The 16,589-nt window shown below is 44.8% G+C and overlaps 1 protein-coding gene across 4 annotated transcripts in view; it reads left to right on the top strand.

Moving 5' to 3' along the window:
- Positions 1–1,038: 1,038 nt before the first annotated feature.
- Positions 1,039–16,589, top strand: part of AP1G1 (adaptor related protein complex 1 subunit gamma 1) — a 43,762-nt gene continuing 28,211 nt past the window's right edge. Inside the window, exons 1-2 of one of the 4 annotated variants that reach the window (XM_035566197.2) lie at positions 1,039–1,354; positions 11,391–11,594. In XM_035566197.2, the coding sequence (XP_035422090.1) occupies positions 11,394–11,594 (201 nt within the window). In that variant the 5' untranslated portion in view covers positions 1,039–1,354; positions 11,391–11,393. The remainder of the gene's footprint in view (positions 1,355–11,390; positions 11,595–16,589) is intronic. The other 3 variants (XM_050713141.1, XM_050713142.1, XM_035566198.2) reach the window with 3 other exon arrangements.

The raw sequence follows: 16,589 nt of genomic DNA, 5'->3' as shown, positions 1-16,589 counted from the left end.
GGGGCCGCGCTGCCGGCGGAGCGGGGGAGCCCAGCGCGGGAGCCTCCAGGGCCGGGAGCTGCGGGCGGCCCGGCGCAGGGCAGCGGCGGCCCGAGAGCGGAGCGGGCGCTCGGTCCCGAGCGGAGAGCGGCCGCTCTGAGGGCGGCCTCGCGGCGCCGCGCGGGGCCCCGGCCGTCCCTCGCGCCCGGGGCGCGCTCCTGCAGGGGAGCAGCCGGGAGCGGCGGCTCACCGCCCCCTGCCTGGCCTCGTCTGCGGGGAGCCGGCGGCGAGGCTCCTCACAGGGCGCCCCCCGCCGCGCTCCGTGTGCGGAAGCACCGCGGCGGTCCCGTCCCGCGCGCTGCAGGCGGGTTCCCGCTCGCCTCGTTGCCAGCAGGCCCCGCTTGTCGCTTCCTGGCGTTTACTGGGGTGGGGACGGAGGGTCCCGGGACGTGCGGACGGAAAGGCCGGGCTGGAGCGAGGGCCAGCTCCGGGGCCCCTCTGAGGCTCCTTCCCCTGCCGTCACGCGCTCAGCGCCCCGGATCCGCAGCTCAGACCCGGCTCCGGGCCGCCGCGCGTGGGCCCCGCGCAGCGCCTGCCCCGCGCCTCCCGGGCGGCTGCTGCGACCGATCCCCCCCGTCCCCAGAGGAGTTGGAAACCGGGCCCGCGCCGTTCCCGGGCCCTGCCGCTACCTCGCGGGCCGCGGGACGGCTTTCCCCCGCCGCACCGGGAGTAGCCGGGCCGTGCCCTAACGCGGACACGCAGTTCCGCCGGCCGGCTCGGAGCGCTCCTCCCCGCCCCGCCGGCCGCCGCGCAGGGCTTCGGTAACCTGGGCCCGCAGGGGGCGAGCCGCCGGCAGCTGCCCGGGTCCCCGGCCCGACCCGCTCCCGCCGCAGGCGGCCCGAGCCCTGCTGCGGGCGGCCGGCACCCGGCTGCGGCCCGCCGCGCTCCCGGTAACCGCCCCCCGTGCCGCGAGGCGTCGCGGAACCCTGTCGGCGGGCGGCGCGACCCGCCCGGCCGCACCTCGGGGCAGCGCTCGCCGCGGGGGCCCGCCCCGCGCGTGACGTCATCAGTGACTGCCACGGCGGAATGCAGCGCCGCTCGTAGAGCCGGAAGTCGTGTGCTTCCGCCAAGGAAAGTAGTGCGGGACGCCCCCTCCGCCCCGCCGCCGCCCGTCTCGTGCCGCCCCGGCGCCTTTCCCGCCGCGGTGGCCGCGGTCGCGCCCCCAGCCTGACGCCGGTCGAGGCCGGGAGGCCGAGGGGAGCGTGCTGGCGCGCGGATCCCTCCGCCTGCGGTATCGGTGCTGAGGCCGCGCCGCCGCCATTTTGAATGCCCGGCTCCTGCCGCCGCCGCTTCCTCCGCTGCAGGCACCGGCCCGGTGAGTGGGGCCGCGTCGCCCACCCGCGCCCTCCCCCGCGGCGGCGGCCGGCCCGGGGCTCCGTCGCCGCGGCCCGCGGGAGCCCGGGGACCGCGCGTGCCGCCGCCGGGCCCCGCGGCGCTGCCCCCGGGTCGCTCCGCGGCCTCCCGGGGCTGTCCGCGGGAGGAGGCCGCCCGATGCCCTCCCGCGGCCTCCGCCGGCGCGGCGCCTCGCCGCCCGCCCGCCCGCGCCCTCTGTCCCTGCCCGGCGGCGCCGGCCCCGCTCGGCTCCGGCCCCGCTCGGCTCCGGCCCCGGGCCCTCGGGGCTGGCTCCCGGGGCGAAGGGGCGCGCCTCCGGCGGGCTCGGGCCTTTGCCCGCTGACGAGACGCGGCCGGCAGGGCTCTGCCCGCTGCCCCCGGCCCTGCTCCGGGGGCTCGGTAACCTGCGCGGCCTTTCCCGAAGCGGGGAGCGCAGGCCCGCTGCACGAGTCCTGCCAGGAGGAAACGTTGCCTCGCCTTGTTCACGCTGGAGGGCCTTAGCGTCCAAAAAGTAGTTTGTGTTTTTGGATCGGTCTTTCCTTGGCGTTTTACTGCCTGTGCTGTACAGCTGCCCAGAGCTTTACAGGGAGATTGTAATTTTTAAGGTGTTTGCACGTTGTGTTGCAGATGCGTGGATTTTCATGGAGGCAGAAGTCTATGGTTTCTGGCCAAAAGCATTTTCAGTAAATTTCAGCTTTGAGTTTGTGTTAGCGTTGTCTACCGTTACTCAGAAATAAGTTTAAAGACAGTTTCAAGTCCCTTTTTCAAGGCTGGAGTTCTCTCTTTTTCTCCTCTCACAAACTGTAAGACAAACTGATTTTTTTCTAACAGTTTTGAAAGCTTGTGAATGAAACGTTTGTATGTTTTATTACGTGGCAAGCGATGCTTTTAAATGCCTGGTGATGTACGTTAGTTTCTGATACTTGAAGCGTTAACAGAAAGGTACGGAGTTCCAGTGGAACCCCTTTGGAGGAGTGGCATTTCTCGTGCAATACCAGAAAGTGCATTTGACACATAGTAGCTTAAACAAAGTAAAACATATGCATGTTTTTCTCTGCATAAAACCCCTTGCGTCTCGCATTTAAAATGACAGATAGAATTGTTTAGTTTCTTTTCCTTTTTTTTCCTGTTCTTATTCTACTCAATAGTGTATATCTGGTTCTTTTTTTATGCCCTTTTACTTTTCTCCCCCCTTTCTCTAAACTATACTCATTGTTTTTTCCTTTGTTTATTTGCCTGTGCCATTTTACTGCCAATTTTTTCCTTCTGCCTAGTCTGTTTTTTGGCACGTGATTTGAAAACTTTATTGGATATGTGAGAGCTGAATGAAGGCAAGAGACTTTGTTTTTCCGAGACAGATTGCAGTGCGATCCCCTCGTTTCTTCCATGATGAGTTCTTCCATGATGAGAGAAGGAGGGGAAGGTACTTAAATTCTGTGAGCTGGGAAGGGGAAAGAAAGTCTGTGTTGTGAGGGAATCATCTTTCTTGTCCCCTGTGCATAAGATAGCTTTCAGGTTCCCTCCTTTTCTGATAGAAGAGCAGTCTCTTCCTTTGTTCCTGTGACCGCAAATCTGACCTTTTTTTCTAATGGCGCTGTGATAAGAGTAGAAAGGTCCTTTGGTATCCTTGTTTGCAGTGTCCTGGCCAACGAGTCAAGGAGGTTAATGTTCTGATTCTTGATAGCTTCTTTGCATACAGAGTTCTGAATTCTCATCGTTGTAAGCTAATGAGATCAGTAAGTTTATTTGTGGAATAAAACGGTTGTCAACAGCAGCAGAGGAACTGAAGATGTCTGTTCTTAGGCATGCAGACAGACTGTGCGCTAATTAATGCAGTTCAGATTTGGAAAGTTGCCTTTCAAAGTATAAGGGCTAATAAAAATTTTAATTGCTTCTGAAGTTGCTCATATTCAGTAAAGTGCCTCTTTTGCATTAATATTTACTTTTATTTTTGAGTTGGCAATGTGTGTAACTTCAGACTGTTTCAGAGATGGGCTGTTTGATTTTTTTGGTTTACCAAAAGGGCAAACTCTTCCAACTGAAAGTGATATTAATTTGTTCTAGATGATACTCAGGTGTTTTCTGAGGAAAACAATCTGGTCTATCGTGGTAGTAGCATTTCTTTATTTGATGAGAGCTTTGGAGTCAGTAAGTGAATATATGATGAGGATCTTCTTCAAAAAAAGAAGGCAAGTGCAAGCAAATCTCTGCTAATATTGCCACTAGTAGTAAGGTTAGCCTCTGTCTGATGTTTGGAAGAGATGCTGTAGGTAAAATACAAGATAAGAACTTTTAGGATATGGCTGAAGTTACCTGGCGATACTGCAAAGTTGTGTTAATGCATGGAAAAAATGTGGTGTCTCATTTTTCATTAGGCTTTACCAAGACAAAGCAAGACGTGTGTTTTTGTTGCAAGGTAGTAGCAAGCAGGTGTTTTTGTTTTTGTTTTTTGTTTTTTTAATTTTAACTCTGCAAGGAAATAAAATAATCAGATTACTTAAAAATAAGAATCTAGAAGCAGGTAAGAAATACGAAGGTGTAGTGTATGTGGGTCAGAGGTGATTGAAGGATGAAAACAGAAGCCAGGAAATCTGAAATAAAAAATCTTGTCTGTCATGCTGATCAGCTGTGTAGATGTGCTAACTCTTTTTCCAATGCTTCATTAATTATGTTCTTAAGAAAACATTTTCTCTTTTTATTTGATAAGTGTTAGAGGCTAATATTTGCAATGGTTGAAAGCTCAGTGCATCCTTTTAAGCCAGTTCAGGAATTGTGCGGTTTGGTGTATTTGTACCATTGTGCAGGAACGGGAGCTTCATCAGAAGTGTTTTCCTAGTCTTACTAAATTCTGTTGTTGGGTGTAGCTGCAGAAAACAAAGAGAAGTAGCGCTGTGTGCAGCCCGGTGAGTTATAGGATCCTTTCAAACTGTAGGTCTCTTCTGTCACTGTCCTCTCCTGCCCCCCGCCTCTGTTATGCTCACGATACGCTTCCTGTTCTTTAAATGCACCTGGACATGGAACCCTCGCTGCCCCTCAAACTGCTTTTAAGCTCTTGTTTTTAAGGCATATTTTGCATACTTGACCAATTTTTTTTCTCCAAGCTATCTTTGTACAGTGCAAAGTAATACTGATGCCGTGTGTTATCATACTGTATCAAACCACCCTCTGCCTTAATTTATTACTGGTTTCCTGATGTTGCTTATTTTTGACTTATTAGTTCCCTCTGTTTTATTAAATAGCTTTTTCTCAAGAGAGATTATTTTTCCCTTCGAATGTTGTATGGTTGGCTGCTTATCTCTTAACTCTCTTGTGTTGCCTTTGCCCTTAGTGATGTTGACAGTGCTGCTTGGTTAGGTGTTTTAATGTTTTCCATATAAATATTGATAACACTAAACTATACACCAATCAACCCCCACCCCCAGCTTGATCTCTATTTGTAGTGTTTAATTCTGTTTTTACTGTCAGTGTGTGTGTGTGCTTTTTTGTTTTAAGTATCTTATAGTAGCGTGAAGCCTGCTCGTAGTGCTGTGGAGTTCAGGCTATCGGTATGTTGTGGATAACCGTTGCAGTTACTCCCTTCATACAGTCTAGATATATCTTATGCTTTCTTTTTGTGTTCAGGAGGCTTGATTCAGTCCTACTGAAGCAAGAAGGGGAATTCTGTTACTGATTTCAGTTGGAGTTGGGTCAGGCTTTAATTATGTAACTTCCTAAAAGCTGTTTGGTTTGGGTGGGTTGTGTGTTTTTTCTTTTTTTTTTTTTTAGGAGTGTGATTGCTTATAGATGAGTTGGGACGGAGCAACTTATTATGTATTTTTTAGATCTGTTTGAAAATGTATACTTCTCCAGTCTTGGACTGCTTTTTAGGATGAACCAAGGTCAGAAATACTCAGTTATAGATTTTCCTGTAAATTGTATGCACCTTATTTGAATTGAAAATTTAGGCTATTTTCCCCAAACATGAGAGCCATTCTATAAATAATTCAATGAGCCTCAATGGGTTTCATGTCTTTGTTTCCAGAATTCAAGGCGAAATAACAATGGAATTTAAAAACGTCTGATATTTTGTCCTAAACAAGTTCTTAAGCGGTGCTGTTTTGTTTTTTTAAGATTTCATTAATATATTCAAAGAGTTTTTTTTTTTTTTTTTTTTTAAGACATAGGCTAATATTTCTGAATGGATTACACAGGGGCAGGTCTCAACTCAATTGCATGTTTAAGGATCGTAAGTCGTTGTGCTGCAGTTCCTGATAGTTGAATGTAGCTTGACTGGAGCACTTGAGCATTTTACATGTGGGACTTCGGTTGTATTGTGTGCTGCTTGCAAATACAAAAGGTTATTTGGTGAACAGTTGTATTTGAATGTTATTGTATTCTCAGGGAGGTTTTTATCAAGGTTTTATACTTAAATACTTTTGGAGTAATGGCTTCTTAAATAAAATCTTCAAATTTTAAACAACAAACTTAACTAGTAAAAGACTACAAGACAGGAGAAAATAGCTGTTTAGAGACATAATTTAGACTAAAACTAAATGTTTTTAATACAGTATGATTTTTGTTTTCCTGGTTAACGATTTCTTTTTGCTTTTGGATAGTTTACTAAGAATAAGTTGCATGAAGAAAGAATACCTTCTTCATTAGTTCGTTCAGGGGAAGAATTCATGAGTTGGAGAGGGAGGAGAATCCCTGAGTTAACACCTTTCATAAGATCCAAAGAGCAGGAAAAAAAATGTTTCAAGGAATCTAGACACCAACCACCTAACCATTGGAGCTAATTGAGTTACGTGTCTAACTTTTTTAGGAACTTTTTAGGAGGCTCTTATCTTCTTGATAGTAGGCTGTACTAAAGACTAATGCCTTCAAAATAAGAAGGATAAAGCAGACTTGATGAGGTAGAAAAATTCTGTTGATCGTACCAGATATTGTAAACTTAACCGCTAGGGTTTTTTCCAGGTATTCAGGGACCAGCCCTGATTTCTAGAGCTTGTAGGTAGCAAAGAAATGGCCAAGGAGTACTACTACTGTAAACAAAATGAGGAAAGAGGTGATTGCTTTTGAAAATTGCATTGTCATTTATGTTGATATGAAAGAATAAAAACATGTGCCTGTACCAGGGGAAAAACGTTAGCAAATCCTGAAAAACAAGACCTGCTACTCTGAAGGAAGTTCTAAGCTGTGTTTAACCAGCTAAAATTATACTTCAGGTTTGCTGTTACCAGATGATACGGTTTCCTCTCTGTTAGTCATCTAGTGCAATAAAATGCATTTTTGTAATATAGAGGTCTCTAAAATCTCATTGTTCATGGCAGTTTATTTGATAGCTTCGTAGTTATCACCTCAAGCTGACTTACCTTAATCTTTTGCATGGTTCGTAGTGTGAATTTCAAGATTCTAATTTCAAGACAAATTATATAGTCAAAATTGGTAGATTGCTTCTTATGTGTTTTAGTTCTTCTAAGTTCTATGTTGTTTAATCCTATTTATATTTTGGTTTTGTGAATTGTCAGTATTCTTTTTGTTTTAGCTCTCATCAATAAACAGGTTATTAATGCATGCCCCTAATTCCTTCCTTTAGTGAAATCTGTATGTCAAGTCCCAGTGGAATTTTAATGTTGTAAGGTTCCACTGCCTTGGCAGGGCCATGGTATGGTTATGCCGCATGTTGTCCATACTTCATTCATACGATCAGGGAAATCAAAAGTATTTGGCAATAAATCATTTTTGGGGGCTTGTTGGAGTCCTTTTTCACTCTTTGTGCTTTTTATTATGCTGCTGCTTCCTCGAGTGCTAGCTGTGTAACCATGGAGCCCAGGAGGCCCCATGCCTACCTAGCTGTTATTGCTTGTCACTGTGCTCAGGTTCTAGTCACGGATTGCTTGGCAGCGTGTATGTGGAAAAATGTTTGTTTCCTATTGTTCTGCAACCTCTCACAATCCTGGAAAACTAATATACAAATAATGCTCGGAGGTGATTTGACTAAAGGGAGAGGATGTTTATGTATACTTCTTGAAAGGAACAAGAAAAGGGAGCCAGAGCAGTCTTTCTCTCTCTCTCTCTCTCTCTCTCTCTCTCTCTCTCTCTCTCTCTCTCTCTCTCTCTCTCTCTCTCAGTAGTGTTTCTTTTGTCTCCTTACCTGTACGCCTGAGAGTGCATGCTGATTAGATATATAACATGCAAAGTAGTTGCTATCTTGTGTGAATTAGGTGTTTTCCATCCTGGAGGGAATATCCATATAACCTTGTTGCTTCATTCTAGCTCTTCCGATTATTTTTTTTCCATCAAACCTGCAAAATATGTGCTAATGTTTTGCAGTCATGCTTCTTACTACATTCAAGTCCTAGCATTGTGGGCTTAACTATTAAGTTACAGCCTGCCCCTTGGATAGGAGTCATCCAGAGGAATTTGGGATTGTACAGGAATTGTTGCTGGTGACTTATTGGGTCACCATTCAGAGTACAAAAACATATATGGTCCTCAAAAAGCTAAATGAGTCTGGGGAGAAGGGTCGGGGGGAGGGGAAGGGAACAAAACTGATTCTGAATGACATTTTGTCAGTCTTGTGATACCTGCACAAAACTTGGTTTGTTGGTTCAGATGACTTGGATTTAGGATGATTAGCTTTTCTGGCCCTGCAAGCTATGGATCTTTGCTTGATGACCAAGGGGCATGTGTTGCTCATCTTTGAGTGCTGGAAGAGATGAACAGGCAGGACATGAAAGTTTCTGCTTAGACATCCCTGTTTCTTTCATTCAGCAGCTTTTAAGATATTGAGGAGACACCCTTTCTCTGTTACTTCCCCTATGCACCTGCTGCTTCCCGTACTGAGACAGGAAACTGGGTTAGATCTGTTTCATGCCTTACCTGGCATGGTTGGCTCTTGTTCTCTGCCATCTCCCCTTTATGCCCTGTTCTGCATCAATAGAGGACAACACATATCTGATCGTGCAGTCTGTTAGTAAGCTTCACCATGTTGCTTAAACTGTTTGGGTGTATGCACATTGTGTCTTGTATACAGTCATGCTTAGTAGAAATTCAGCAGGAATTACCCAAGGTGTGTCACATTAAAGGTTTGTTAGCATTATAATAGGCTTTGGAATGGTTGATAATGGTAAATATTAATCTGTTCTGGAATACTTCTGAATTGAAGTGTTCTCATGTCCTAAATCTCTTCATGACTGCGGTAACTGCTGTATATACTTGCCTGAAATTTCTGAAACTTATATGGCATGCAAAAGAATCTTAGACTTACAGTTGAGGGTGGAAAGCAAAATGCCTGTTGTGAGAATTTCTTGGTAGTAAGAAAAGCCTTTCTTATAGGGAGGGAGGAGGAAGCCAACCTGTTACATTGCATGGCAATTACTATGCATTGAAATGCTTAAAAAAAAAAAAAGCGCGCACAGAAAAGTAGCTCAACCCCAAAAGAGTAAGTGTGAAGTGATTCTCTCTTGTGAGAGAGAGAGAGTATTTTTTGTAGATGGGAGTGTGAAAAAGCTTTTTTTTTCTTTTTATGGAAAGAATTGAAAGATGTATTTAAAAAATGCTAAATTATTGATTAAAAAAGGAGTATGGTTGTGAAGTTGCAGCACAAATACAGAAGTTCTAAATGTTGGAAAATAAATCGTAGCTTCATCTTTTGTCCTTCATGCTGTCCTCTTTGTGAGCACTTCTGAATCGCTCTCTCCTTATCAGGCAGGATGTGTGTGAGAGAGAGAATTGCTCTTAGGAAATAGTTCGGATTGGACTGTGTCTGTACTAACAGCATATTAGTATATTACACGACTAGATGAAAAAAGGAGGTAACCTTTTAATTGGCTGTAATCTGAGTAAAACTCTTATTCTTCGTTTCTTTGCTTTCTGAAATGCTGGTTCATTGTTTTACTGCTGTTGTGATATGAGGAGGAAAAATAATCTTTACAGTGTGGTATGTTGATTGTTTGTGTAAGGGCACTTGTAAGTATAGGTTATACATTTCTTTCGGTGAATGGATGAGGACAGAGTGACATCATACCAGGTCGCCGCTGTTTGATTTCATTTTCTCTGCTGCCTCAGTGAGGTAGGAGGTCCTGCCTTAGATTGGCGAAGGATGCAATATAAAGGTTCTTATAAAGGTCTGCTTTGGAAGTGTGGTATCTTCATTCGGTGCTGTTCCATTGGCTTAAATGATTTCGGCTGTCTGTTGTTTTACTTTGACATACAGGGCCAGACTGACAATGATGTGCTGAAGCCCTCCATAGGCATGCCTACCACAGGTGTTTGCTGGGCACAGGCCAGGAAAACAGTGCTGCTGTTAACAAGTCACAGGCAGGGCAAACCAGTGTTGCGCAATTTATAATCCCGTCAAACGTAGTGTGAAAGCAACAGGACCTGTGGTATCAAAGCAAATAATACCAAACTTAATTTTGTTTGCAGACCATATGATAGGGTTTCAGAAAGTTTGCAAAGAAGTCTCTGCTTAAAGCTAATAAGCAAAACCGCTGTGATTTTAATCAGTACTGGCCGTTGCCTGTATTCTCAGGAACAGTAGTTTAAGATCTAAAGCCTCATCATGGGTCTGCGCTTCAGTTGTGTTGCTTACTGCAGGGGGGAGCGCTTCACCTCTTCCCTGCTCCATCTCAGATCTCCCCTTGCTGTATGTTCTCATTGCCTTGTGTCAGCACAAGTCAAACTGTTTTGTTTGAAGACTGCTTCTGTTGAAAGGAAAATAACAAGCTGTTTTTTAGATGCACAGGTTGCCTTATCTGGCGTGTCATGTCCCAGGAAAGCTGCAGGTGGAACGATGGAAGGAGTGGAATCGAGCACCTCTTTCAGCATAAGCCTGCTCATAAGTCATCTTAACAATTATGAAAATACTACCTGTAGACTGCAGAGGAATGTGCCTGCAGTAGTGCTTTTATTTTTTATTGATTTCTCCCTGGTTTTCTAACAAAAGCATGCTATGTCAAAATATCTCAGAGGTATATTGAGGGGTGAGGGTGGGGGTAGAAGGTGAATCCAGGCTTAAAAATGATGGACTCTAACCGGAGTGTTGCCACCCAGGAAAGAGATTTGGGCGTTTAATAGACTGGTACATGAAAAACACCAGCTGAGCACTTTGTAGCAACCACAACCTCAAACTGAGTGTTACACATCACTAGGAAAATAAGAGGGAGCAAAGTGGAAGACATTTTATGCAAATAAATACGACGGCGTAGCTACCTCTGAAAGGTTGTGTGCAGCACTGTTGAACATAACATAGTTTTAAAGTTTGGCTTTCGTTTCAGAGTAATTCTTCTCTTGAAGAATATTCAAGAGAATGAATTGTTCTCTAGGTCAGATGGCACCGTCACTATTCCATATGGTGAAGTGAGACTACTTGAAGTTCGCGTAGAATGTGTCTTTCTTCCGCAGTCTCCTTCATACAGTGACAGGCTTGTTTTAGAAAGGATTGTTCTGGCTGTTGTCTAATAAAGGGACAGTGTCAACTTGATTCCGAAATATATCCGCACAGATAGGATTGCTCTTCCATCAGCTTTATCTGCTGCATTCCACCACTCAAAGTGTGCATGACACAAGTCCACAAGACTTTTGAAGCCTGGCTATTTGAAACACCTATCTGAAATCTTGTGCAAGTTAATAAATAGCATTGCTTTTTGTAAAGAATTTCTGTCTCAAGTTGTCATGATTTTTGTGATTAATTCTCTTTGAGCCCTACTTCCCTGGGGAGAGTAAGATGATGTGAACATGAGAGCATACCTTACCTACCATTTCTGCCTGTTTCAGATCAGGAGTCATGTTTTTGTTCACTTGATAGCTAGTTCAAAAACATTGCGAGAATGTATATTCCTGGAAGATACAATAAATTCTTCTGTGTTTCAAGTTTACTTTTAACCATACTGCTGAAGCAGCCTGTATTTTCTCAATTCTTTCATTTATATAATTGTAGGGGAAGAAAGAAAACTTTATGTTAAACTATGAGACAACTATTAAGTCATCAGATACAGTAGAAGAAGGCTTACGGATATCTTTCTTGCTCCTCCCAGAGGATGCCAGCCCCCATCAGACTGCGGGAGCTGATCCGGACCATCCGGACAGCAAGAACCCAGGCAGAAGAGCGTGAGATGATTCAAAAGGAGTGTGCTGCTATCCGATCATCCTTCCGAGAGGAAGATAACACATACCGATGCAGAAATGTGGCAAAGCTGCTGTATATGCACATGCTGGGATACCCTGCACATTTCGGACAGGTAGGTTAGTCTTTGATGCTTGCTGTGCTATGTGCGTATACCAGTATGCTTTATGTATTTTGGGTGCATCGACTAAATTGGAGCATTCCTAGCTGCAGTTTTGCTTTGAGATGTTTTGATGTTTGTTTTCACTCACGTTCTGAATCTGCATTAGTTAGTTTTGACTATGTTGTAGACATTTGCTGTTTGGAACCTGTTCTTACATATTTTGTTATGAAACTTAGGGTTGGTCTGACTTTGCCAGGCTGTGCGCTCCTCTTTGCCCATGTTTCTGCAGAGCAGTAGTTCTTAAACCATAGTCCAGTATGGCTATTTCTAGATGGGTTCAAAATGGCACATCAAAGTTCTGTCTCTGGAAATTACCAGATGCTTCCAAGGAGTTTCTATATTGTTCTACTTCTAAGACAATCTGTTCTAGGAAGATAATAGCTGGTCTGTTGCCAGAAATAAGAAATTGGTGTTCCTTATCCCCAGCTTACTGAAGTGACTTGGAGAAAGCCAGTATGGGTTTTCCTACTCTCTTGGCTTATTTTTGACACGCTGTTTCTCAGTCAGATTTTGAAAAAGGGAGACAGGAAGATGGAATTCTTGATCTACAAAATGTTCTTCAGATTGAACTTTGCTTAGTCTTTGGGGCATAGTCCATTTTTCTTATAAGTCGGTAAGCATCCTGTTAGTCATAGTCTAACCTAGGCCTTCCATGAAGCTAAGTAAGAAGGCAGTCAAATTGCAGATTGCCGTAGTCCTTAAAGTACCTTCATGTCCTCAGTCTACACGTTCACGATTGGATTGACTGATCCACATGTCTCACTAAAGCAATGAACTCAAACCACAGAAATCAAATTTCACATAGTCTTATTGTTAAAGAGCAAGTCTGGGCTGTGCTTTGAGTTTAAGATGAGTTCTCTTACTATATATTGTTGGGTTCTTCCCACAGAATAAAGAGTTGTTGCGTCAGAGCAAGTGAATTATCCTGTTCTTAGTACTACATGTGGCAGGGTTCCCTGGTCTGAGGGAGAAATGTCCTGTCAAAAATGTTAAGAAACTAAGAGCTCCAATAACAATAATAAAAATACTGATAAGCATCATCAAGAATTTTTACACTCAATCTGTTTTTAGGAGTATATTTAAATTTTGTTTTAATTATTTTGCATTGTTACTCAAGTATTTAATCCTGTGTGTGGATGATTAGTAATTCTTCAATTTCTGCTTTTAGGTAATGGTAAATTGCCTCTTTGGTCTCAGTGGAGAAAGGATAAAACAGGTTATATCTTTTATTGCTGGTGTTGCTACATCTCAAACATTTATGCAGACTGTTCTGGGGACAGAATCATCCATTCTATAGCCTTGTTTCTCATACAGTTTGTAATTTGCACTTTCAGGAAGTTATAGGGCCCAAGGCTGAGAACGTGTCCTCAGTGCTTATAACTGGAAGGAATCTTTCAAAGTACTGATGTTGTGTAGGTGGAGTATATGATCTCCATTCTTTCTCAATAACAAGAGGTTTGACTGGGTTGGGAAGCTGTTGAAGGCAGATGCTGTTCCAGCAGTAGAATCTTGTAGATAGGCAGTCCAGCATTATAGACAAGAAGTTTCTGAGAGTGACAGGATAAACGAGTAGGAAATATGTTTTGATGAAAAACAGGAGAGCCACAGACTGTTAGACCCATGTCTGTCCTAAAGATGAAACCAGACATCTGATTTCAGCTACTGTGATGGTTTTACTCAGCTGGGCAATTGAGCTCCACCACAACCGCTCTCTCCCTTTTCTTCCTCAAAGGGAAAGGGGGAGAAAATATGATGGAAAGGGCTCAAGGGTTGAGAGTAAGGATGGGGAGATCACTCAACAATTATTGTGACAGGCAAAACAGACTCAGCATAGGGAGATTAATGAAATTTATTACCTATTACTAACAAACTAAAGTGTGGGGGTGGGGGGGGAGCGGAACTCACTAAAAAAAACCTTCCCCCAATCCACCTTCTTCCAGCTCCTACCCCCGAGAGGTGCAGGGGAATGGGGAGTGGGAGCTGCGTTCAGTCCCTGATACTTCGCCGCCGCTCCTTCACGGCCACTCTCTGCCCCTGCTCCAGCATGGGGTCCTTCCCGAATTGATCCTCTGTGGGCTTCCCACAGGCAGCAGCTCTTCAAGAACTGCTCCCACATGGCTCCGTACTACGGGGTCCATCCCCCAGGAGCAAACTGCTCCAGCATGGGTCCCCCACGGGCGGCAGCTCCCCCCAGACTCCCTGCTCCTGTGTGGGCTCCTCTCCACGGGCTGCAGCTCCGGTCCGGGGCCTGCTCCTGCGGGGGCTCTCCGTGGGCCGCAGCCTCCTCCAGGCCACATCCACCTGCTCCACTGGGGGCTCCTCCATGGGCTGCGGCATGGAGATCTGCTCCATGTGGGACCCATGGGTGCAGGGGGACAGCCTGCTCCACCAGGGGCCTCTCCACGGGCTGCAGGGGAACTGCTGCTGTGTGCCTGGAGCACCTCCTGCTGCACTGACCTTGGGGGCTGCAGGGCTGCTTCTCACTCCTTGCTCTTCCAGCTGCTGTTGTGCAGCAGGTTTTGTTTTTTTCCTTTTCTTAAATATGCTCTTACAGAGGCTCAAACAGCATTGCTTATTGGCTCGGCTCTGAGCAGTGGTGGGGTCCTTTGGAGCCAGCTGAAACTGGCCCTTATCTAACATGGGGCAGCTTCTGGACACTGCTCAGAGAGGCCACCCCTGCAGCCCCTTGCTACCAAAACCTTGCCAGCTAAACCCAATACAGCTAGTGGTGTGGATGAGGTAACCAGTAATAAAAGAGAGGTTAGAGAATGTGTCAGAAGTAGATCAGCCATTCACTTCCTTTTTTCCAAGACAGGACTTCTCAACTGTGACCCGGGAAATCTTGTACAGAAATATGGGCATGAGCGCTATATTTAGCCAGTGCATGCTGGGATGCACTGCATGGCAAGCTGTCTTTTGAGCATATGCAGAAGTCATTTGTGTAAGATTAGAAGGTATCAGGCAGCCAGACATCCTGGACAAATGGTCAAATTACTTTAAAAATACATATGTATTATTTCCACTTGCAAAAGAATTCTGGTCTGAAGATCATCTGTGTCAGTAAAAACTTCTGTGAGTCCTAGTCTGGCTATATACCTCTCTACATATCAGGCTTTGCTGATGTATCTGTTACAGTAACGATGTAGCAAACTTTAATTGTTGTTCCTTTGAGTGAAGTGGTTATAGTGGCATAAAGACTTCTTCCACTAATTAAGCCTAGTAAGAGCTTCAATTGATTGTGTTGCTCAATAGTGCTGTGCATGAAGCCAGTTTGCATGTATCTGTACACAAGTGAAGTGAGCTTGTCAGCTTTTCACAGGGTAAATTTCATTAATATCATTCAAATTCAGAAGTACTGAAAGTATCAGTCATTGATGTGCAGTCATTTGTTTCCTTTTGCTTGTCCTTAGTTGTTTGTCTTCTACCTTTCTTAGCTGTTACACTGTAGATTAGAGGCCATCAGTTCTATATTGAACTTTGCTGAGGCTTGTATAAGAAAGCATCTTGTAAACCATGGAAAGAATGTTGGTTCAGAGATGCATTATTTTCTTACAGAAAACACTGGAAAGATAAGAGGTAAATATGTAGTGTTCTGTGCCTGGTTGATCTTGTCTGTTCATGTGAGTTCAGTTCTCCTTTTGGATGACTGATGTTACTATTCAGAGGTATTTTTTTATTCTAGATCTTCAGCCAAGTTAAACCTAGCAAACTGAACTCAGTTTCTCTCAAGTTTTTTCTTACCAGTTTGTCACAAACCACTAGCTGGCTGGTTCATGTGTGGCAACCTCTTGCATAGTTGAGTTGTACGTTCTGGTTCTGTGCAGTTGTGAGAACTTAGGGCTAGACCATAGCATTTATTCTCTCTGCCACTTCAGTTTAAATTTTTCTTACCAGATTTTCAGCATCCTGTACAACTTTGCCCTCTTGATGTCTGTATGCTTCTTGCGTCGCACCTGTGCTCTGTTGCCCTGTTCAAGCTTCCCTGTAGCTAAGGTCCATGAAAACCTTTTCATGCTGCCTCGTATTTTTGCCTATGCATGCCCCTTTCACGTCCTTTACAACAAACCTTTTGGAAACTTTGATCCCCTCCGTACATCCGTTGTGTATGCTTACTTCCTGCCCCAGCTAATCTGTTAAATGGCCTTATGGGATGTGTTTGTGAGAGGATAGGTCTCTTACTTGCTCTGAGAAGCCATTTCTGCTATTTTGTCTGGAAAGTAGAGACTGGATTATACCTGGCTAATGATCTGTTAGAGGAAGATACTTTAGTGCAGTCATGTCAGAAAGTCTGTATTTGCGCTTTAAGAAAAGGCAAAGCTTAAAAATTGCTTAACAAATTCTGGTCAGCTTAGTGCAAGTGATGGTTTTGCATGTTATCTAAGGAATCTCCTTTGTGCTTTTGAACACAGTTGGCACATTTCTACATGGCAAAAGGGAAGCTTGTAGTGCTGCAATGCATATGATTTTAGTTAAACCTTAGGGGTTCAGATAGTGGTTACAGAACAGCATAAAAACTTAACTATCTCTGACTGTATCCAAGGTTTACCTAGCTAGCTACTTAGTTACAGTATAATCATCAAATTTGTTTTTGACAGCTTAACAGAGCGTTGATCCTCTCTCTGGTAGGCAGATATATATCCATTGAAGTGCTAAAAATTTCCAGTGCATATCAAACATGATCCATCCTCTGGATTTCCAGAACTTTGTTTTTATTTATTTATTTATTTATGTATTTTTTATTGATGGATCTCTTGTCTCTAAATGTGTTATTTTTCACTTTTGTGCTCTGACCCCACTTGTCTGGTATATCCGAGGTCATGGAAGGTCATTAATGTCTGGTTACTTCAAGATATAGGACCTACTGATTTTGTTGCTGCCTTGCTGGGAAGTCATTCAACCTTTTTTTTTGTTGTTTGTTTTCCATATCACCAAAATGAGAATAAAATG

This window comes from Cygnus atratus, chromosome 12, assembly GCF_013377495.2.
Source record: "Cygnus atratus isolate AKBS03 ecotype Queensland, Australia chromosome 12, CAtr_DNAZoo_HiC_assembly, whole genome shotgun sequence".
Lineage (NCBI taxonomy): Eukaryota > Metazoa > Chordata > Aves > Anseriformes > Anatidae > Cygnus > Cygnus atratus.
The sequence above is the reverse complement of the archived record's forward strand: the minus strand, read 5'-3'. Positions and strand labels throughout refer to the sequence as shown.